The sequence below is a fragment of the Rhinatrema bivittatum genome, chromosome 3, assembly GCF_901001135.1.
Source record: "Rhinatrema bivittatum chromosome 3, aRhiBiv1.1, whole genome shotgun sequence".
NCBI lineage: Eukaryota > Metazoa > Chordata > Amphibia > Gymnophiona > Rhinatrematidae > Rhinatrema > Rhinatrema bivittatum.
In genome coordinates, this window is record NC_042617.1 from 232,945,216 (window position 1) to 232,967,814 (window position 22,599).

At 45.7% G+C, this 22,599-nt stretch overlaps 1 protein-coding gene across 1 annotated transcript in view; it reads left to right on the forward strand.

Moving 5' to 3' along the window:
- The window catches only part of ANAPC1 (anaphase promoting complex subunit 1), a 540,434-nt gene that overhangs the window by 19,485 nt on the left and 498,350 nt on the right, over positions 1-22,599 (forward strand). The window contains exon 4 of the mRNA XM_029596802.1: positions 7,146-7,237. Coding sequence (XP_029452662.1) covers positions 7,146-7,237 — 92 coding nt within the window. The remainder of the gene's footprint in view (positions 1-7,145; positions 7,238-22,599) is intronic.

The window sequence follows — 22,599 nt, forward strand, 5'->3', positions numbered from 1 at the left end:
CCATCTCCGTCTTTCAAGATCTTGCGCCCGCCACACTTCAGAAAAGGTATGCCTTGCGAGAGGCCACAGCCGCTTTGCGCTCCAAGGATATAAAGTATCGCTGGACTTTTCCTTTTGGACTGCTTTTTCAAGCTCAAGGAGTTACCTATAGGATTAAAACATTGGCGGATGCCGCAGAAGCCTTTCAAAAAGCACAAATTCCAGCCACTTTTCAGGTCCCCAAGATGGCGGTGCCCCTGGGTAAGCTGGATGCCACCCCTCGATGGCAACGAGCAGATAAGGGGGGAATGAGACTGAGGAGGCAGTCGGATGTTCGTCGCTCCCCACAGAAGGATCTAGGGTGACCTCTCCTTTGGACCAGTTTCTTCTACGCTTGTGGGTTTCACTTCTGTGTTGCTGCTTTATATCAGAGGTGTGGACTTGGTACTGTTCTTGGACTGACTTTCTTCCAGAGACTTTTTCTTTTTACTATGCTGTGCTGAGTGTGTGGTTTCTTCTGGCACACTACATTTTTGGTATGCATGTGGGTTTCTTGTTCAGGTTCTTGTTTTGTGCCCTAGCTGCGGGCTAGGGGGAGGGAGGGTTTTGGGGGTTTGTAACTGCTGTATATCTGGAGGCCGCGGCTCCCATTTTCTGTGTATCCCTGGGGCGGATGATGGGATACGGTGTAATTACGGGGACACACACAGGGGCATTTGTTCTTTCTCTGTTATTCTGGATGGTGAGGGATTGGATGGGGGTACCTCCTTTTTCTTTGGTATGTGCAATGGGTTGGGGAACTCTCACTATTTTTCTTGGTTTGCTGTCTCCCTATGACTAATGGCTACTAAGATTCTCTCACTTAATGTGAAAGGGCTGAACACCCCTCGAAAGCGCTCGTTACTTGCTAGGGAGCTCCAGCGTCAGAAAGTAGGAGTAGCTTTCCTGTAGGAGACTCATGTGCGCAAGCACCATGAGCGGCTGCTGACATTTCCCAACTTTTCTACTGTATGTGGGAGTGGGGATACTGATTTCTAATACCTGTGTGCATGAAGTCCTGCTTACCATTTCCGACCCACAGGGCAGGTATATTTTTCTACAGATCAGGGTGGGCACCAGTGTTATTTCTCTCCTTAACGTTTATTTTCCCAATACGGGTCAGGTGGCGTTTCTAAGCTCACTTGACCGTCTTTTACAACAACATTTAGAGGGGGACCTTGTCCTGGGTGGCGATTTCAACGCCACCTTGTTTCCTAAGTTGGACCATAGTGTACTGGTGCGGGGCCAGCCACTAGATTTCGTACCAGATGGTGTCGCTTCTTGAACAAATGGTGCGTTGTTGATATTTGGCGGCAACGCTACCCACATTCTAGATCCTACACCTTTTATTCTAATCCCCATGGCAGCTATACCAGAATCGACTATTTATTTGTTTCGGTGCAGATTCAGGCCAGAGTACTCCAGACGGGGATAGGACCCCATCACCTGGTCTGATCATGCTCCTATATGGATTGAGGTTGCCCTCCAAGATTCAGATCAAGGGTACTGGCCATGGCGACTCAACGAGAGTCTCCTTAAAGATCAGGGGTTTCTCACTAAAATGGAATCCCATCTGCAACATTACTTCCAGGAGAATGCTACTGAGGATACTGGTCCCTTTATTCTATGGGAGTGTTCTAAGGCTGTTATGAGGGGACACTTTTTGTCTCAGGCTGCCCATTGTAATAAAACTAGGGCCCTTTCAAGGCTTACTTTATTGTCTGACCTGGAAGCCTTAACTAAACAACATATTGCCACCTCCTCCCAATCAATCTATCGCCGCATATTACACATTAAGAGTCAAATTAGCTCTCTGGACGATGAAGCTATCAGTCACCGTCTCCTTTTATTAAAGCAACAGTTTTTTGAAGGGGGTAACAAGGCGGGGCGCTATCTTGCGCATAGGCTGCATGCAGCTCGGGCCCAGACAACTATTGAGAAATTAGATTTAGGGACTGGGTCTCCCATCACCACTTCCGATGGTATTCGGCAAGCTTTTACTAAATTTTATGCCCAGTTGTATGCTCCTGACAGCATGGTGACTGACGCTGCTATTGATGACTATCTCCGTTCGGTCCAGTTACCCACTCTCACGGACTCGCAGAGGGCATATTTAGACAAGCCCATTGACCAGGACGAGGTCCTCCAGGCTATCACACGCTTAAAGCCAGGCAAGGCCCCAGGCCTCGACGGATTCACGGGCACTTACTATCGCAAATTTGCGCATATATTGGTGGGTCCCTTAACGGACTCCTTTAACTCTCTCTTACAGGGTGCCACTCTCGGTAGTGATTCCAATACCGCAGGTATAACAGTGCTTCCCAAACCGGGTAGGGATCCCACTAAATGCAGCTCTTACAGACCCATCTCGCTAATTAACATAGATCTTAAATTGTTGGCCAGAGTTTTAGCTGTACGGCTTAATGGGGTCTTGCCTAACTTAGTGCACAATGACCAAGTGGGTTTCGTGCCAGGCCGCCTGGCGGCGGACAATGTCAGGAGGATAGTGGACATTATTGATTTGGTGCACATTCATCGACAGCCAGCGGTCCTTCTCTCACTAGACGCCGAGAAGGCTTTTGATTTGGTTCACTGGCCCTTCTTATTTAAAACCTTGCAGTCCATGGCATTTGGCTCCTCCTTTATGTCTTGGCTGGCGAAATTATACGACCACCCCTCGGCTCGGGTAAAGGCAAATGGGGGTTATGGTACATCTTTTTCCATTAACCGGGGAACTAGACAGGGGTGCCCACTGTCCCCTCTCTTGTTCGCTCTGTTCCTAGAACCTTTTACAACGACCGTTTGGGAATCCAGGGACATAGTGGGGGTACAGAAGGGCGATCGTCATTTTAAAATCTCCCTTTTTTGCGGATGATGTGATGTTCACCCTTACTGATCCGGAAACATCACTTAGGGGTGTTATGACAGAGTTGGGTCGGTTCACTGCAGTATCCGGCATGAAAGTGAACTATGATAAATCAGAACTTCTAAATTTAACCCTATTACCTTCAGAGGTACATCTGATAGAACAAGCCTTTCCGTTTAAATGGGCCAAGCCTGCTTTGAAATACTTGGGGGTTCGTTTGGGATCCTCCAACAGTCAGTTATTCTCCCTGAATTATGATCCTCTCATAAAAAAAATACTGAAGGATTTACATAGCTGGCAGAACCAAATGCATTCCTGGTTGGGCCGCCTGGCTGTCATTAAGATGAATGTTCTCCCCAGATTTTTATACTTCTTTACAACTATTCCCATTTACTTACCCACCAGTGTACTCAAACAATGGCAATGAATTTTGTGTAGCTATATTTGGCGCAAGCGACCCCCGAGGGTGGCGCGGACCACGTTGTATCGTCCAAAACTCAGGGGGGGTGTTAACTTACCGAATTTATTATGGTATTACTCAGCTGCGCAACTGCGAACTCTGGTTGCTATCCATCGCACTAGTGACATACCACAATGGGTGCATTTAGAACAATCACTTCTAGGGGATTTTCCCCTCTCTGCGCTGCCCTGGCAACCTAAAGTAACATGGGGACCACTCCTCTATTTTCCATTTGCGCTCCGCACGACTCTTCGTGTTTGGCACACTTGGAAGCTCGCGCTTGTAGGTCCTGAGAAATACACTATAATGACGCATATGCGCTCTAACACAGTATATTCTATCCAGGATAACTCGGCGGCCTTGACTCAGTGGGCGTCTAGGGGCATTATTCGTCTGTTCCATGTCCAACAGCTAGGGTCTCTTATGACTCGGGATCAGCTTTGCTCAATGTACACTTTGCCTGAGATAGATTTTTTGCATTATGCTAAGCTGTACTATTTTGTTCAGCGGGGACTTCATGGACGTGACTTAAAATTAAAGGGTACCCTCTTTGAAACCTATTGCAAGAATGCGTCCACCATACGAGGTGTTATCTCTAAAGTGTATGGCATTCTTAATGGAATAGCAAGGGATCCCCCCCGACATCGTGGTCTGTGGGACCGGGACTTTCAGTGTCAGTTGGACGATCAGGACTGGGACGCTATATATACTATTGCTCATAAATGCTCAGTGTCGGTGGGTCTACAGGAAAACTGTTATAAACTTATATATAGGTGGCATTATACTCCGGTCCAATTACATAAATATCGTCCATCCCTATCGGACTGTTGTTGGAGGGGGTGTGGGACTACCGGCACCTATTATCATCTATGGTGGGAATGCCAGAAGATTGTTATAGTCTGGCGGGAGGTGTTCGATTGGTTGTCCATGTTTGTTCCGGACCCGATAGCAGCTGAGCCTTGGCATGTGCTCTTAGGCCTTCCAGTTCCCGGACACAACAAACACACCCAGAGGTTTTTGACACATGTTTTTATTGCAGCTCGATCTGAAATTGCACTACATTGGAAAGGGGCCACAGTGCCGAGCCTGGCTAAAATACAACATAGGTTACACACATTTTATCAACTCAGTAGACTTACTGCTGTTCTTAGAGATCGCATGAGTATTTTTGAGAAAATATGGGTTCATTATGTTCAATGGCTTGGCTCTCAGGCACTTCCAGCTCCCCATGTCCCTTGCCTTTGAGCATCATTATGGCTCCCTGGCGTTTACTGGTGTTTCTTGGACTTTGGTATTTCCCTATCCTTTCTCATGTACCTACGTGATCATTTAGTTTGGGGTACCTCGCTCCGGATAAACTGAGGAATTTTTCCTCTAACCGTTGTCCTACTTACCCTTATTCTTCTCTAATCCTTCTACTTTTACTCTCATTTTTCCTCTTTTGCCCAATTGTATCTCGATGTCCCACTGTGTGTGGGAGGGTGGGGGGTGGGTTTTGGGGATGGGGTATACTTATACACTGTATAAAATTGGTCAATTGAGGTTTTGTTTTTCTGTGCGTGGAAATCCACGATTTCATTAGTATTCGGGTTCTGATACATGTTCAAGGTTTTTGTTCTGTTTTTCTGCTATGTTGTAGCTTTGATTGACAATAAAACTTTTATATACAAAAAAAAAAAAAGAACCAGTTTTCCTTTTTTTTGCTATACCGAGTGGTCACAGATGTTAGGCTCATACTTTGGAAATAGATTAACATAAGGGGATATGAAAAAGATGTGTATAAGTGTCTTAAAATATCCTTCAGTGATTCATTCTTGGATTTTCAAGGGACAATCCAAGAGAAGTCAAACTAAATATAATGAAATGATCAGGCTCAACCTTGTTCTATCTGTTCCCTTTCTACTTGGTTCAAGCATGTTTAAATTCAATTTCTGTGCTGGTCTCCACCACCTTTGCCATGAGGCTGTTCCAGACATCTCCACTCATCTCATCACCCTATTAGCAAGGAAGAACTTCACATTTCCTCTGAGATAAGGATGTCCATATATAAGTCCATCCAGTCTGCCTGGCTCTTTCTATCTGACTCGGCAAAAAGATGCATTTCTTTTTAAGCATAGAAGTTTGGTTATTTGCAGTATCAATCCTTATTCTAGTCAGCTTGTTTGGCTTTTTGCTTGTTTTGAGGGAGGGTGGGTTTGGCCCTGTCATTTTCCTCCTATTACTTTGGGCTTCCTCCTATTCCTTTGGGTTTCTGACTCCATAAGCGATGGTCTCAATTGGACTATGATGCCATGAGACCTTGGGGCCGATGCAATGCGTTGCGCTGAGCCGAGCGCACTGTTAACCTGCAGTCGGATGTAGGTAGAATAGGTGCTAATTAATCCTGTAATGCAATTAGGTGATAAGCGCATATTCATCGCGCATCCAATACGGAATGAATCTAATAGCGATCATCACATGCAAATGCATGTGAATGAGGCTATTAGGCATTCACTTCCAATGCAAAAAAAAAAAAAAAGCGCGTCTTGGACACACATTTAACTGTCATCTTTTAACGCCTTATTGGGGCAGGCGTTAATAGCTGTGTGCATCAAACAAAAGTCCAGAAAAGCAGGAAAAACTGCTTTTCTATACTGCCTCCTACATAATATCGTTAATATCATTGTGATATTAAGTAGGATGAAAAATAAAAGAAATAAAAGTAAAAAAAAAAAAATTGACAGTTGCACCCATCATGAAAACTGACGCCAAGTTTATTGCGGGTCCGGCGAACGGCCATCACGAAAACCAACACCGGGTTTATCGGCGTCTGTTTTCGTGGCTGTCCACCAGTAAGGAAAACCGATGACGATAAACTCGGCGTTGGTTTTCGTGACCGGCGTATGGTGGTCACGAAAACCAATTGGGTTCGCGTTAGCATGGAGGTGCTAGGGTCGCACAAGCGACCCTAGTGCCTCCTTGCTATCGTGACTCCCTAATTTTAATATTGTATGGCGCCCCCCCCCCCCCTTGGGGGCACCTGGGGTGCATTAAGAGAGTGGACGCTGACTGTTCAGCGCCCGCTTTCTACGTGACTTTATTGCATTGGCCCCTTAGTTTGCAACTACCTGAGGTTTTTACCCTATTTTATATTCCCTCCCAATTTATTTATTCCACATATTCCAGTAACATTCCTCTGTTGGGGAGGAGGAGGGGAGCCTCAGACCACGGTTTTCTCTTGAATGTGATATTAAGTCTGAGTCTGTTCAGTAAGGGTTGCTGTTGAGCAAGGATTTGGAATCCCTGGTGCTGTAAACGCTGACTCTGCAACATTCCCGGGCTGCCCAAGAAGCAGAGTTTTGGACTTTGTAACATGAACCCATGTCCTCTGCATGGCAGCACACAGCCCTGCCACTGGGCCAACTCTATCCAAGCCTGTTTTTGTTGTCTTGCTTTTTTGTTTTGCCCTTTCCATGTGTTACCACAAAGCTTTGAATGCATTGATAATTATAATTTACTAAATTTTGCTGCAGACATGTATTCGTACTGGATTAAATGCCTCTCCATAATAGCAGAGGTATAGCTGAAGTCTCCTATTTGGAGTCTAGAATTTGTGGTTAAATTCAACATATTTGTATAATATTAAAAAGGCAATGGTCTGAAATTAGGGAAAGATAGTAGAAGAATCATATTTTCCTCCGTTATACACTAATGACGTGGAACAGAGCCATTTCAAAATCCAAGGAACATTTAATTGCAGCATTTTATGCCACTGTTGGACTGTGTCCTTTTCTCCTTTCTAACATTTCTCCTTCCTTACAGAGACCTAAATTTGGAACAGTATACAGATTTTTACTTCAGAGACTATCCAAGACTGGTGAAGAGATCTGTGCAAACATGCATAATTGATCCAGGTGGGTCTCCCTATTGATTGTTGGATTTTAGTTGTGCTCATAAGTTTATAGAATATGTAAGATGTGTAGTATTTTAAGAAAACGAGTGATCAGACAAAACACGGCTGTTATTTATTTATTTTTTGTTTGTCAACTTTTCAAATTATATAATCAAGAAATTTTTGATAACTTTACATCATATGGTTTAAACAAAGTTCTATATATAGAAGAAATAAGAAAAAATACAATAAATTTGTACTTAACCATAATTTTCAAAGTCCACAATAGGAGGAGTAGATCATATATGAAATTCAAAGGTTATATATATTTTCATAAATTTTATCAAAGAAATTACAAAGCAATCCAACCTGGGGAGTTTAAATTACTAATCTGTGAGATCATCCGCAAATCTCTATGGGGTAGCTAAACCAGAGATTTCATCCGTAGTTCTATCTGTTATAAATTTAGTTAAGTGTGAAGGTTGAAAAAAGCAATACTTAACATTTTGATAAGATACACAGCATTTACATGGGAACCTTAGTTTAAACAAGGCTCCCATCTGCAGAAATTTTGGCCTCATTATCAAAAACTGTTTTCTCCTTGTTTGTGTTTCTTTAGTTACATCAGGAAATATTCTCACATTTAACTGATAGAATTTCTCTTTAATATTCCTGAAATAGAGCCTTAAAACCCAATCTCTATCAGTATTCAACAAGAAGGAAATAATCAACGTGGCCGGTTGGGCTTCTCCAATATTTGATGATTCAACATCTGTTATTTTTAATGTTTTTCAAATTAAAATATTATGCATCACAGAATAGCACAATCATTAAACAATAAGGTGTTTTGCATGATCACTCATGTTTTCTTAAAATGCTACACACCTTACAAATTCTGCCAGGGTTATGTAAACTTATGATCACAACTGTGTTTTAAATTGTGGTACTCTATACCAAAACAGTTGGGTTTTTTTTTTGTTTTTTTTTGCCAAATGTTCCTACCATATATTTTGTCTCTGTTTTTATCCCACTCCTCATTATGGTTGCTTGTCTGATTGTAAATCCTCTTGGATGGCTGGAGGGGAAGATTGCTCATACACCTAATTCTTCAGGATCACACTATACTAGCCAGTGATTAGGCTTCCATGACAGTCATCTTCTCTACACCATCCCACCTTCTTAGGGTCAAAGTGTATTGGCTCCAAAATATGTTTCCTCTTCAGCCAGCCAGACCAGTCCAGATGCATAGGTTTATGCTTCCAGCCCAGTAGGTAGAGACAGAACAGCAGGTTTTTACTTATGTTGTGCCTTACAGGTCCTATATTGATTTCAAACTGCCAGTATTCTGTATCCAGCAGATGGTAGGCAAGCATCCTTTGCTGAAAACTGAAGCCTGGTCTGGATCAACTAATAAGGAATTTGGAAGAGAAATTGGCTGCTTCTAGGGGAATAGTCTTTGGGGCTGATCCACACCCTGGTTGAGCATGTCTTTGCACCAGGAGGCTTCCAGGGGGCATTTAAGGGCTTCTGGATTGGGGGGCGATCCAGCTGTAGGTTTACTCTTTTATGTGGTCAGTGAAATCCATTACTTGTTTCCCTCTGTGCCCCCGCCTTGGCCTTTAGCCACCTTCCTCCTTTGGGTTTTAAGTCCTCTGATCTGTAATACTGCTTCCCTTTTCAGGGCTTTATGAATAAAGCTTGTTTAAAAAATTGAAAAAGGAGTCTGCATCAAGTTTTCTGTGCGAAAGAAAAAGATAAAAAAAAAAAGGCAGAAACTTCAGGTCTGCTGAGATCCTCCTCACTGCCTCCCCCCACCAACTCTACTCCAGAGCAGTTTGAAAAAGAAAAAAAGGAAGACAAAACAGGCTGTTTGAAATGGGGCAGATATGAGCAAAGAGGCTGGGAAGAGACCTCTTGTAAGTGCATTTTGTTTTTTTAGCTGGCTCTGGTGATTACCATACCACACTGTTTTGGAGGAGGTGCCAAGCCCATTCTGGGGAAAAATCTGAGCATGGATACTGTTGCAGGGCCTGCAGCTGTAGGTGTGCTGCTTCTGTCGCAGGACCACTGTGTCTAGTCAGGGGAGATCCCCAGGGATTCCTCTGAGGTCTTAGAGGTCTTGCTACTGGAAAGGAGCTCTTGCCTGTGCCACATACAGGATACTTGTTGGCCTCTGGAATAATGTTTTTGGTGGGAATGGCAGCCATGTTGATAACTTCACCTATGGTTAGTTCTGAACTTCAGCATTCTTCAAAAGCCACAAGGGAATTTCAGAGACTCTCCAGTTCTGGCTTCCATGGAAGATGCAGTTAAAATACTTTTTTAGGCTGGGCAATAGATTTTTTAGGAATTTACACTGGAATTCTTTAAATTTGTTTTAAAATCAGGCTTTCTGTGCAATTCAGGAGCCTGATGCCAGGAGGAGACCTGCTGGCTTGGGATTCAGCTGCAGGTCTCAGTCAAGTGTTCAGGTTTCCAGTAAGCAGTTTAAACTAGGTCAGCGGTTCTCAACCTATGGGTTGCGACCCCGGCGGGGGTCGAACGCCCAAAACACAGGGGTCGCGCGCTCCCGGTCTCTCCCGCTGCCGTTGCCGCTGGGCTGTCAGCACGTTCAAGCCCAGCGGGAACGGCAGCAGCGCTAGAAGAAGCTCTGCACCCGCGGCTGGGCCTTTTCTTTTTCCTGCGCCTGCCCCCCCCTCCCGTGACCCGGAACAGGAAGTGAATCGTGGTGTGCGGGAAGGAGAGAGAGCCGCGCGAAAAAGTAGCAGCAGCGGCTGCAGCATCGGTCCCCGAGCAATAGAAGCAGCTGGTAATGGAGAAAGGAGACAGCAGCATGAGCCTCCCGCGGCCGATGGGATTCTTCTTTCTTGGCCAGCGGAGGCTGCTGCAGCTCCCATTTGTCCTCGGGGGAGAAGAGGAAGTGAGTGAGAGAAAGAGAGAGAAGCAGCCAGCCAGCCTGTGTGTGATTGACTGGTCAGAGAGCTGATGTGTGTGTGTATGTGAGAGACAATGAAAGTGATTGCTCAGGGAGATGACTGATGTGTATGTGAGAGTGTGAGACATTAGTCAGGGAGGTGACTGATGTGTGTGTGTGAGAGAGAGAAAAAGCATGGAAGTGAGAAGTCTGGGTATGTGAGAAAGCATGGGCGTAAGAAGCCTGGTGTTGTGGGGGTGAAAGAAAGCATGGGAGTGAGAAACCAGGGTGAGTGTGCATGCATGAGAGAGAGAGACTGCTTGGTAAGGTAATGGTGTGTGTGAGAGAAAAAGACTGGTGTGTGTGTGTGTGAATATGAGAGAATGTGATTCAGGGAATGAGAAGCCTGTGCACGTGGAGAGTGAGCATGGAAATGAGAGAGACTGGTGTGTGTGTAACAGAGAGAAAGTGATTATGGGAATGAAAAGCCTGTGCATGTGGAGAGAACAAGCATGGGAGTGAGAGACTGGTGAGTGAGTGAGGGTGTGTGTGTGTGTGTGTGTGTGTGTGTGTGAGAGAGAGAGAGACAGAGAAAGTGATTATGAGAGTGAGAAGCCCATATATGTAAGTAGAACACGGGAATGGGAAGCCTGTGTGTGTGTGTGTGTATGGCATGAGAGAAACTGTTCAGGAAGGTGACTGGTGTGTGTGTGTGTGTGTGTGTGAGAAAGTGATTATGAGAGTGAGAAGCCCGTATATGTAAGTAGAACACGGGAGTGGGAAGCCTGTGTGTGTGTGTGTGTGTATGGCATGAGAGAAAACTGTTCAGGAAGGTGACTGGTGTGTGTGTGCCAAAGACTGTTTGGGAGATGATTGGTGTGTGAGAGACAGAAACTGGTCATGGGGGCATGACTTGTATGGTGTGTGTGTGTGAGAGACATGGGCACTAAGGAAGAGGACCATAAGTATAGAGCTTAGCTTCTACTGCTGCTTCTGGTGAGTGCCACGGCCTGCAGGGAAGGGGAGTAGGAGAGCTGCTGGAGGGGGTAAGTAAAGGTGGCTTTTTAAGTTTATTTTTCTTGACTGCCATTTTAATTGTGTGATGTCTGCTTTTTGAAATATTTTATTGGTGTTTGGAGAATGTTTAATAGTTTTTATGCGTTTTTAATTGTTGGATGTTCATAGCTGTTTTGAAACATTTATTCTGCTTATTAGTATAGTTTTACAATTATTTCTGTGTGGGGATCTATAGCTGCTTGCTAGTTCTGTTTCCTATAAGAGGTGTATTGGTTTTTAGGACCTGATTAATATTTGTAGTGTTGCCTTTTCATAGATAGGGTTGCTCCTGTTTGAGTGTATTCCATAATACAGGTGTAACTGTGTGCGGATTAGTTTATGTGCATTACTACAGATCCTGGGAGTATGTTAGGTCGGTTCTGTGTCTGTTACCGAGATGAGATATTTTTGCTAGCATGTAAGCGTTTGTATCGGTCTTATTTGTTGTGTTTTCTCAGAGGACATGCATTGGTGGTAAACTGCTGTCTTTTCATAAGTAGGGCTATTGAGCCTGGAAATAGAAGGAGTTTGAGTTTGCTGTTACTGAGATGTCACTAGAACCAGAATATCTTTTTGTAGGGTGAGTTGTATGGGGAATGTCATAATTCTGCTTTACATCCATTATTGTGGGTCAGGGGGGTTCCTGTGGATACAAACTGTACTTTTACATCTAGCCCCGTGACGATCATGGGTCAGTGTGCCATGCATGTGAGAACCTATGGTGAGTTGAGTTACATTCACATTATAAATGTCATAATTAAATGATAAGTGTGCACTAAAATCCAACCCCATCCATAACCCCGCCCCCATATGACCAAAGCCCCGCCCTCACCCCACCCTCACGGGGCGAGGGCGGGGCGAGGGGTCACCGCAACATGAGGAACTGTATTGCGGGGTCACGGCATTAGAAAGGTTGAGAACCACTGAACTAGGTCTCTTGCCACATTGAGGGTCTTTTCTGTGCTTCGGTTGGGGGGGGGGTGCTGCCACATTGGCTGGTCCCCCCCCCTCCCCCAGTTTCTTTGGGGAAGAAACTGTCACGTAGTCATCCAAAGCTGCGTCAGAGTGTCAGCATTGTCTCAAAGCTGCTCTTCTTTGCAAAGGTGGGGATCTTAAGTCGCATTATCTCTTCTGTATGGTTTCTTTATTTGTACAGGAACAGCAAATAGGAACATCTGATAACCGCTTCTATACTGCTGGAAACAAAGCCTCTATATTCCTTGGAACAAGGCCTTTAATTTCCACTTTTACAAGGTAGTTTAAAGCTTACCTGGGTAAGTCCTGCTCTTGCTGTAGCAGGGTTTTTGGGCCTGTCAGAATTTATCCTGTGCATGGCTATCATATTCATAACTGGTGCATCATTGGTAAAACAGTAGACATTGCTGTAAATATCAGACTAAAGATCAAAGATATCTTTGTTTCTGTATCCTACTAGAACATTTTCAGGTCAGTTCACATCCCCTTTGGCTTGGCCATGACCGCAAATATTTACCAAAATCATGGTAGCTGTGGTAACATTTTGAGCAGAGAGGGCCATCATGGTTCATCCTTGTCTAACGATTGATTGATTCAGGGCCAAGTCTTACAAGAAGATACTCTAGCATCCGACAGAGGGCTCAAGTTTAGAAGGCTTGGGCTGGGTGTTTCAGTTTGCAAAGTGCAAACGTCTTCCCACACAGTCCTTGGAATATCTGGGAACTCTTTTTGATACAAAGGTGGGTCAAGTATTACCTGATGTTGGAGAGAGTGGACAAGATCATGCATTAGTGCAGAGGTTTGCTGCACTGAGAGAGCCCCAAGAGCTTGGGACTACCTTCAGATTCTCAATTTGATGATGGCCACCTTGGCTTTTGGTTCCATGGGCTAGGGCTCTCATGACCCCCAGTTGTCTTCTGTTCAGTGGTCGCTCCATTCTCAGGATTATAGTGGCAGGAGAGGTAGACCTGTTAAAAATGAACAGAAAAACATGAGAAGGTTGCTCTCTGTGGCACACATAGGAATGGACAAGCAAATTTCTTAAGCCAAAATACTCTGGATCAAGATAATGGGAGCTATCAGAAAGACGTTCTCCTGGATAGTGGACAGATGGGGAGAACCGGAAACTTGATGACAGTAGCAAAAAACTAAGATGAGGAAGGATTAAGTCAGAATCCTTCCTCACCTTGGTGTTTTTGCCTGATGTCATCAAGTTTCCGGTTCTCCCCATCTGCCTACTATCCATTCATTTCTGACAGCTCCCTTTCTCTTGGATTCAGGATTGGCCACTTCAGGGGCTTTCCTCTTTCCCCCCTAGTGAGCAGAATGTTAGAGAAGATAGTCCATTTTTGAGTGTGTTATGTTTACTGGCTCATGGGGTCATCTCGTGAGCCAGTGCACTCACCCAACACCTCTGACAGGCCACGTTGCAGGATACTACTGACAAGAATGTTTGTGGCCAGATGCTGCTGCACTTCGGATTCAGCCCTTCTTAAAGGGTCCATGGTGGGAAAACTCCAGTGGTGCCTACTGATGATGTCTGGTCCTCTGCCCTATACAGGGCTTCCCTCTCACACTTTGCCTTGGTAATGGGTTAACTCTATCTAGAGTGCGAGTTGCTGCTCCTTGTCTTCAGCCTCGTCCAGCCGCCTTCATCTCTCAGACTGCCTGCTCTGACCGATTCTCAGAACCGACCATAGTCTGTGACCTGACCATCCTTACTTGCTGCTTACCTCAACTTCAGCCTGACCACTAACGATCCTTGCTTGCCACCTGCTTCAACCGCAGCCTGACATTGGAACCACTCTTCAGCATACACTTCAGAGACTGCCACCTACCTGCTGGCCCCTAGAACCCAAAGGCTCAATATGAGGGGAAAAGGGCTGGTAAAGCAAAAGCTCCAGCTCAGTCTCTGCACTGTCTGCCCCGCTAGTTGGCAGTAAGGACCTACACTATCTTCCCTGTAGGTTGTACCAACCTCAGTCTGACACAAGGATCCACAAATCTTAAAGTGATCTCATTAGGTGATCTTGGTAGCTTCCGATTGGCCCAGGTAGCCTTGGTAATTGTCTCTGAGGGACAAGAATAAGGACATCAAGAGTCACCTTTAGCACTCAGGGCCTTGGGAGTAATTCCCCCCCTTCCCCCCCCCCTCCCCGCCACTTGAGACTATGTTCAAGCTAGCCTGATAAGTTTCCAACCCCAAAGATTAAACCAAATACTTTTATGGCCCCATCGGGAAGCAGTCCACACCCAGGATGGGATTAAACATGTCTAACTACAACTTCAATATTTTTTATTCTTTAGATAATTTCTACAAAGTTTTATGGCACAGATGTCATGCTCACCATTCAACAGTTACCCAGATTACCCTGGAGACTTCTTAAAGATTGGCATTACATTAGCCACTCTCCAGCATGAGTGATTTTTGGCTGCTAAATGACAGACTAGACTGGATTCAGGTTAGACTTTTATTATTTACAGGCAAAAATCAAGCAAAAGCCTGCTAGCTTCAGCAGTGCTGTAAACAGAAATGCAGTAGCCTTCAGATAAGTAGATTTAGCAAAGCTCCTGCCGCCTCCTTCTCATGTCTGGGACTTCCCTTTCCCCCTGGGTCCTGGTGTCTTATCCCTCTCCCCAGAAGAAACACCCTGCAACCAAGATTTCCTTGTACCTGTCTTAAGGTGGACCAGGCTAAATATCTGGTCCTGGACTTTTAAGGAGGGTCTATTGTATACGTCTTTATTTACCTCCTGACTTTGTCAGTCGAGTGTCTGCCACTATCTGAATTGGGACTGATCATTTATTCTCCTTGCAGAGTGTAGGCTCGGTGTGGGGTTCCCTAGGCTCGAGTGTACCTTCCCCTCCAACCCCCTGATCATGCTTCCGACCCAACTCCAGAGCTACTTTCAAGTGGAGCTTGCTTAAGCTTTCCAGGGTTAATCTCCCCAAGCTTTTTTGGTAATCAGGTGTTCTAGTACTACCCACGGCTGTCTCTGATACATGTCACTATGCACAACTGAAACAGTAAAGTCCTGGCCAGTCTTTAAATCCTGAGAGCTCTCTGATTCCCTTCTGTGGTGCTGACTCTGTGATCTACTATGTTTGCTTTCGTGCAGTTTAAATCTGCAGCATTCTGTGGCATGGTATCTAGAGGAGATGTCTCGGTACAATCTGGGCTAGCCTGACTGGCTAAAAGCTGGCCCCATAGAGTTTCAAACTGGGGATAGTCGTGTCGCAGAACCACGGGGAATGGAAGATTGGGAAGTATTCCCACTTCTATTTAGGCTTGCCCTGCAGAAGTCGTCCATAAGACCTGACTGATTGGGTATAGTTGCTAGCCACCATATATGGAAGCGAGTGTTGCGGCCACCTTGAAATCAACATATCTTTCCTGGTCTAGTTTCTTATTGACAAATCTTCCTCCACCCTAAATCCATCAGGGCTTGGGTAGGGATCTCATCCAGCTTAAATGGAACTACAAAGTCCTGAATTTCCTAATGAGAAATATCCACAAAATTATAGCTCTGAAGCTTTGCTAGACTATGCACCTGTTTGCATTTCCATTTTCCTTATTCCAGCCAGAGGCAATCTTTGACAATGTGCTGTTTCCCTCCATGCCTGTGGGACTTGTTCTGCTTATCTTCATTATTTTCCACCAAAGGTTCTTTGTTCCCTTCTTTACCATAAGGGCACAACTCCTTCTTATGCCTATTCTCTGCACACAGTGAGCAAAAGGAGAAAATATCTGTATCCTTGCTACTTGATTGTACAGACACCTCAAGGACTCCATTTCTCCTACTTAGGAGATTCTACCTTACCAGTATTAACGTTAACCTCTGATACTGGCTGTGTGACCAAGTTGAAGCTCCAAATAGCTGACTCTCCCATTTGGGTTGACAGCCTGGAAAGCCGCTTGGCTTCTGCCTGTAAGCAGATTAATTTGCTAAGTGGTCTAAGTGGTTTCTGGCCAGCCTACCATGCAGCCGGATTTCTCAAAGTCCTCTAAGAAGACATCCAGGTCTTCTCCTGACTTCATTTTAAACACCGGAGGCAATAAGTTGTCCTGGTTGTGGTGGCTTGCACTGCTTGTGCTAGCTGGTTAAACTGTTCATGTAGGACTTGAACCACTCTGTCTAATTGCTGTTGCCCTTCAACGAATGTCTGTACTAATTGTTCCATGTTAGTTAATAAACCTTGTCACTACAGAGGTTTTTCTTGCTTTATCCAAAAGTAAAATTGGAAAAAAATCCTAGCCTGTCTGACTCACTCTGACTCCTCCCCCCCCCCCCCCCTTATCCAGCCTGGGCTACCCCTAGGCCTGCTGTATTTTACCTTGCAACTGCAGCTGTACCTCTGTCCCAAGAAAATGTTAACACAGTTCATTACTCTGTGCTGCTGTTTTAGAACAGAAGCTGATTAAATGTAATTCTTCTTCCTTTCTTTGTTGCTTAGTTTGGTTTGGTGCACATGCTTAGAGCAGGAATATCCCAGTTTCAATATGAAACATAATGGGGTAGATTTTCAAAGGGTTACGCGCGTAACCCCTGAAAACCTACCCAAACCCCCCCTGCGCGTGCTGAGCCTATTTTGCATAGACTCGGCGGCGCGCGCAAGTCCCGGGGCTTTCCTGGGGGGGGGGGCGTGTCGCGGGCGTGGTTCTGGCCCGGGGGCGTGGCCGCGGCCTCCGGACCAGCCCCACCGGACCTGGTGCGCCAGCAGCTGGGCCGCGCGAGTTACGCCTGCCTTGAGCCGGCGTAACTTTGGGAATAAAGGTAGGGGGGTGTAGATAGGGCTGGGGGGTGGGTTAGGTAGGGGGAGGGAGGGGAAGGTGGGGGGAGGCGGAAGGAAAGTTCCCTCCGAGGCCGTTCCGATTTCGGAGCGTCCTCGGAGGGAACGGGCAGCGCTCAGGGCTCGGCGCGTGCAAGGTGCACAAATGTGCACCCCCTTGCGCGCGCCGACCCCAGATTTTATAAGATACGCCAGCTACACGTGTTTCTTATAAAATCTGGCGTACTTTTTTATAAAATGTACCCCAAAGTGAGTGATCTTTGGCTGCTGGAGGACAGACTAAACTGGACTCAGCTATTCTCAGACTTTTATTATTTACAGAAGAAGATCAAACAAACAAGAGCCTGTTTGCCTCAGAAGTGCTGCAAGCAATAATGCAGTATCCTTCAGATAAGTAGTTTTAGCAAAGTTCCTATTGCTTCTCCTCACATCTGGGGCTTCCCTTTCCCTCTGGGCCCTGGTTTTTATCCTCTCTTCACAGGGGAAATGCCCTGCAACCAGGATTCTAAATATCTGGTCCTGGACTTTTAAGGAGGGCCTAATGTACACGCCTTTATAACGTACAATCGACAGTTTTCATGATAGCATAATAAATGATGGTGAATAAAGACCAAAAAGGCCTATCTAGCCTGCCCAGCAGTAATTCTAAAATAGTCACAATATCTAAAGATTGAAGGTGGCCAGTGTGACACCGATTAAAAAAACAAAACAAAAAAATCAACATAAAACAAAGGGTGCCGAGGTGATCATGGAAATTATAGACCCTGTGACCCTAACGTCGGCATAGGTAAAATAGCAGAAGCTATTCTTAAAAAAAAAAATAATCGGTGGCCATATAGATAGATGTGGCTTAATGGGGAAGAGTCAACATGGTTTTAGGAAAGGGAAGTCTTACTAATCTTTTAGATTTTTTTGAAGGTGTAAATAAATGTTTGTGAATGTGAGCTGCATGATATAGTATATTTGGATTTTCAGAAGTCATTAAATGACTCAGCAAATTAAAAAGTCATCATATGGGTCATTGTCCTATTGTGGACTAGAAGCTGTTAAAAGACAGGAAACAAAGATAAGACTAAATGATTAGTTTTTCAGATGGAGAAAGGTAATTTAATGGAGTACCACAGGTATCAGTACTGTGACCTGTGCTGTTTAAAGTGTTCATAAATGATCTGGAAAAGGTAATGACATGATGACACAAAATTATTTGACAGCAATGGATTGCGAGGAATTGAGGAAGAAGCTTATGAGACTAGGAGATAGGCATCTAAATGACAGAAGAAATTTAATGAGGAAAAGTGCAACGTGATAGACATAGGGGAAAAATAATCCCATATATAGGCTTGTAATGCTGGGTTCTATATTGGGAATCACCATTTTGGAAAAGGACTTTGGAGTTCTTGTGGAGAATGCATTGAAATCCTCCATTTAATGTGTGGTGGTGATTAAAAGAGCAAGCAGAATATTAGGAATGATCCAAAAGAATTGGAAAATGAAAGGGAATATATCATATTGCCTCTCTATCGATTCATGTGAATATTGTGCGCGTTCTGGTCACCTCATCTCAAAAAAGACAGCAGAACTAGAAAAGGTGCAGAGGAAGGTAACACAAATGATAAAGGGAATGGAAAGGCTCCCCTATAATGAGAAGCTACACAGGTTAAGGCTTGTTAGCTAGGAAAAGACAACTAAGTGTGGACATGTCAAAACTTTATAAAATCATGAGTGTGGTGGAATAGCTTGTAGAGTGGTTACTTACCTTTTCAAATACTACTAAAACAAGGGGATGCTCCATTAAACAACTAGCAGGCTTAAAACAAATCTTAGAAGTATTTTCTGCGCTGAATGGAAATCAGCTGTGGAATCTGCTGCCAAATGACATGGTCAAGGTGACTAGCAAAGCAGGGTTTAAAAGAGGTTTGGACAAGTTCCTGTAAAAAAGCTATTGCTTTTTCTGGGAGTAAACAGGGAATAGATCTACTTTTAAGGTATCTGCAGGGTACTTGCAACTGAAACTGGACACCGTTGGAGACAAGATGTTGAGCTTGATGGACCTTGGTCTTGACCTTCTTGGCATTTCTTATCTACTAATTATTTAGGGAACATTACTACTCTTGTAGATGATAGTTCCCTGTACGTACCAGGATCAGTCCAGACCGCTGGGTTGTGACTCCCTTCCAGCAGATGGAGTCAGAGAAAAAACTGAAAAGGCACCCCCTCTTAACCTGGTGTGCCACCTGCGATCCTTCAGTATTTTCTCTGACTCTCAGCAGAGGAGGTTGACAGAACCTGTGGTCCTGATTTTTCAATTTCTTTAAATTTAGTTACATCTATTTTTTTTTTTTTTTTTTTACAGAGTTCTAAGGCTCTGGATGATTTAGTTAAAACCTTTGGCTACAGCAAGTTGGTTGTATAAAAAAAAAAAAAAAAAAAAGCTCAGTGCGCTTTTATTTTCCCAGGCTTTTCACTCAGCAGCGGTAGAGGTAAGGCAGGGGCTGGCAGCTCTAAAAGCATTGTTCCCAGAGGGCCGTCTATCTCTGGAGGGGATTAACTGGTGGGCTGGTCCCTCCCCTCGGCGCCCCGAGACGAGTTTCCTTGGGTGCTGCAGCGTTCCCAGAGCTCCGGAAGGCCGCGAGTCAACAGGGTATTTTAAGTTCTTCTTTTTTCTTTCCTACTGCGCTGTTTGGAAACCCCGCCCCCCCCCCCCCCAGGATGCCACGAGGGCCATCGTGCTCAGCATATGGGGAGGCTGGGTTGTGCCTCTTGCGGGAAGGGGTTTGCGCCCGCTGCCTCCCCGGGGGGGGAGTGCTCGTCCAGGGGTGATTTTGGGCCCATTTTGCCTTGAGGCGCGGAACGGCGATCCAATTTCTCCTCCCAGTCTGAGTCCACCATTCCTGTTACGGGAGCGACAGCTCTTAATGACATACAGGATAGGCGGCTAGAAGTCCTCCTCAAGCGCATTTTTAGGTGTCAGCGCTCTGTTAGAGCGGCGGTCTGCAGTAGCCTCATGCAGCGAGCAACCCTCGGGTGGGTCCAGCAAATGCTCACGTCACAGGTGTTGCCGCCAGAGGAATCGGATCAGGCAAATAGGATGGAGTCGACGGTAGCTTACACAGTGGATGCATTATATGATCTGTTGCGGGCATCTTCACGCAACATGGCCACTACAGTTTCGGCTAGACCGCTTCTCTGGCTCCAGAACTGGTCTGCGGACGTTTCTTCCAAAACTCAGTTGGGCAATCTTCCTTTTAAGGGAAAATTGTTGTTTGGGGAGGAACTTGACGCCCTTATTAAGTCTCTTGGGGAGAATAAGGTGTATAAATTGCCAGAAGACAAGTCTAAGTCTTCCAGGCCCTTTGGGGCAGTGCGTTACCATTTCCGAGGACAGCGCAGATTTTTGTAGTCGTGGCCGCCCGCTTTTCCCATCCGACAACAGACTCAGAGGGCTCAGCCTTGGCCTACTTCCTTTCGTGGTCGGAGGTCATTTTGGGAGGGAGGCTCTCAAGGGGCCACCGGAGGTAAGCAGTCCCAATGAAGGTGTTCCAACCCTCTCCCCGGTTCCAGTGGAGGGAGGTCGTCTCTCCCTGTTTCTCGAGGAGTGGGTCAGGATCACATCGGACCAGTGGGTCTTCATATCATCGCCCACGCCATCGCCCCGTTACGAGTTGGATTTTGCCCGCCTGTTAAGGGATCTTTTTCTGATTTCTCCCGCCGGCTCTCTGGCCAAGCAAGAGGTAGTCGGGCAAACCCTGAATCGCTTGAAATCCCTGGGGGCTATTGTTCCGGTCCCTCCAGAGGAGCGCAGGGCCGGCAGGTACTCCATCTATTTCGTAGTCCCGAAGAAGGAGGGGGTCCTTTTGGCCAGTATTAGATCTCAAGGCAGTCAACCGAGCACTTCTGGTTCCCGATTTCGCATGGAGACTCTACGGTCGGTCATTGCGGCCATCCACTCAGGAGAATATTTGGCCTCTTTGGACCTGACCGAGGCATATCTTCACATCGGGATATTTATTTATTTATTTATTTATTTATTTATTTAGGGTTTTTATATACCGACTTTCTTGATATATATATATCAAATCAAGTCGGTTTCCATTTAACACAACTGTCGCCGGGGGGCGTTACATTAAACAATAAACATAGTATTGAACGGAGAACGTGTAGCGTTACATTTAACAATCAATAAGGTCGTTACATTAAACATTAAACAGTAAACATAGTATTGAACAGAGAATGTGTAGAGTTACTTTAAAACAAGCAATAAGGTCCTGATGTTCCTGAGGGTATTAAGTTAGCGGTGGACTTTATATTGCGCTATTTTGTTCTTTGTCCTGTGTCGAAGTGATCCTGCAATTCCGGGAAGGCTTGCCGGAAGAGCCAAGTTTTAAGGTTTTTCTTGAATGTTAGATGGAAGAAGAGCCAAGTTTTAAGGTTTTTCTTGAATGTTAGATGGATATGCGAGCGCCATCAGCAGTTTCTCCGGTTCATGGTCCTGGGGGAGCATTATCAGTTCCAAGCTCTTCCGTTCGGCTTAGCGACAGCGCCTCGGGTCTTCACCAAGGTGTAATGGTAGTCGTAGCAGCGGCCTTCCGGCGGGAGGGGATCTTGGTTCACCCATACCTGGACGATTGGCTCATCTGGGCCCAAATCGGAGCCTCTGTCAGGAAGCAGTGAGCAAGGTTCTACTCCAGCTCCAGTCCCTCGGTTGGGTGGTCAACTTTGCCAAGAGCCAGTTGGTCAACTTCCTGGGAGCAACCTTCGATACCTCGGTAGGCAAGGTCTTCCTTACTTGGGAGAGGAAGCTCAAGTTAGTGGCGCAGATCCATCGGCTCATGTCCTTACCCCTGCCCATAGTATGGGATTATTTGCAGGTACTTGGTTCCATGGCGTCTACTCTGGAGATGGTTCCCTGGGCTGGGTGCATATGAGACCATTACAACGCGCATTGCTTTCTCGGTGGGATCCGAAATCGGAGGAGTTTCGCCTGCCTTTGCCACTGATGGAACCAGCCAGGTCCAGTCTCATTGGTGGGTGATTCCGGCCCACTTGTTACAGGGGATGGACCTGGAGGAGCCGCAGTGGGTAATAGTCACGATGGATGCCAGCCTCACTGGTTGGGGAGCAGTTTGCCAGTCACAATCCACTCAGGGTCGTTGGACAAGTTATCAGGACGTGGTCAATCAATCGATTGGAAACCAGGGTGGTACGCTTGGCGTTGCGTGTTTTTCTCCCTCTGGTAGCCAGTGTGCGGTGCGAGTCTTGACAGACAACGTGAACAGTAGCCTACATCAACTGCCAAGGGGGAACCAGGAGCCAGTCGGTGGCCTGGGCCGAAAGGCTCATGACGTGGGCAGAGCGACATCTAGTCCGGTTGGCGGCCTTGCACATAGCCGGGTGGACAATGTGCAGGCAGACTTTCTCAGCCGCCAGCATCTAGATTCCGGCGAGTGGGAATTGTCCGACGCAGCTTTGCAGCTGATCACTCATCGTTGGGGTTCCACACCTCGACCTGATGGCAACTCGGACAAATGCATAGGTGCCCCGGTTTTTTCACGTCGTCGAGAGACCACGGGACGGAAGGAGTGGATACTCTTGTTCTTCCGTGACCTCGCGGCGTACTACTGTATGTGTTTCCACCTTGGCTACTAGTG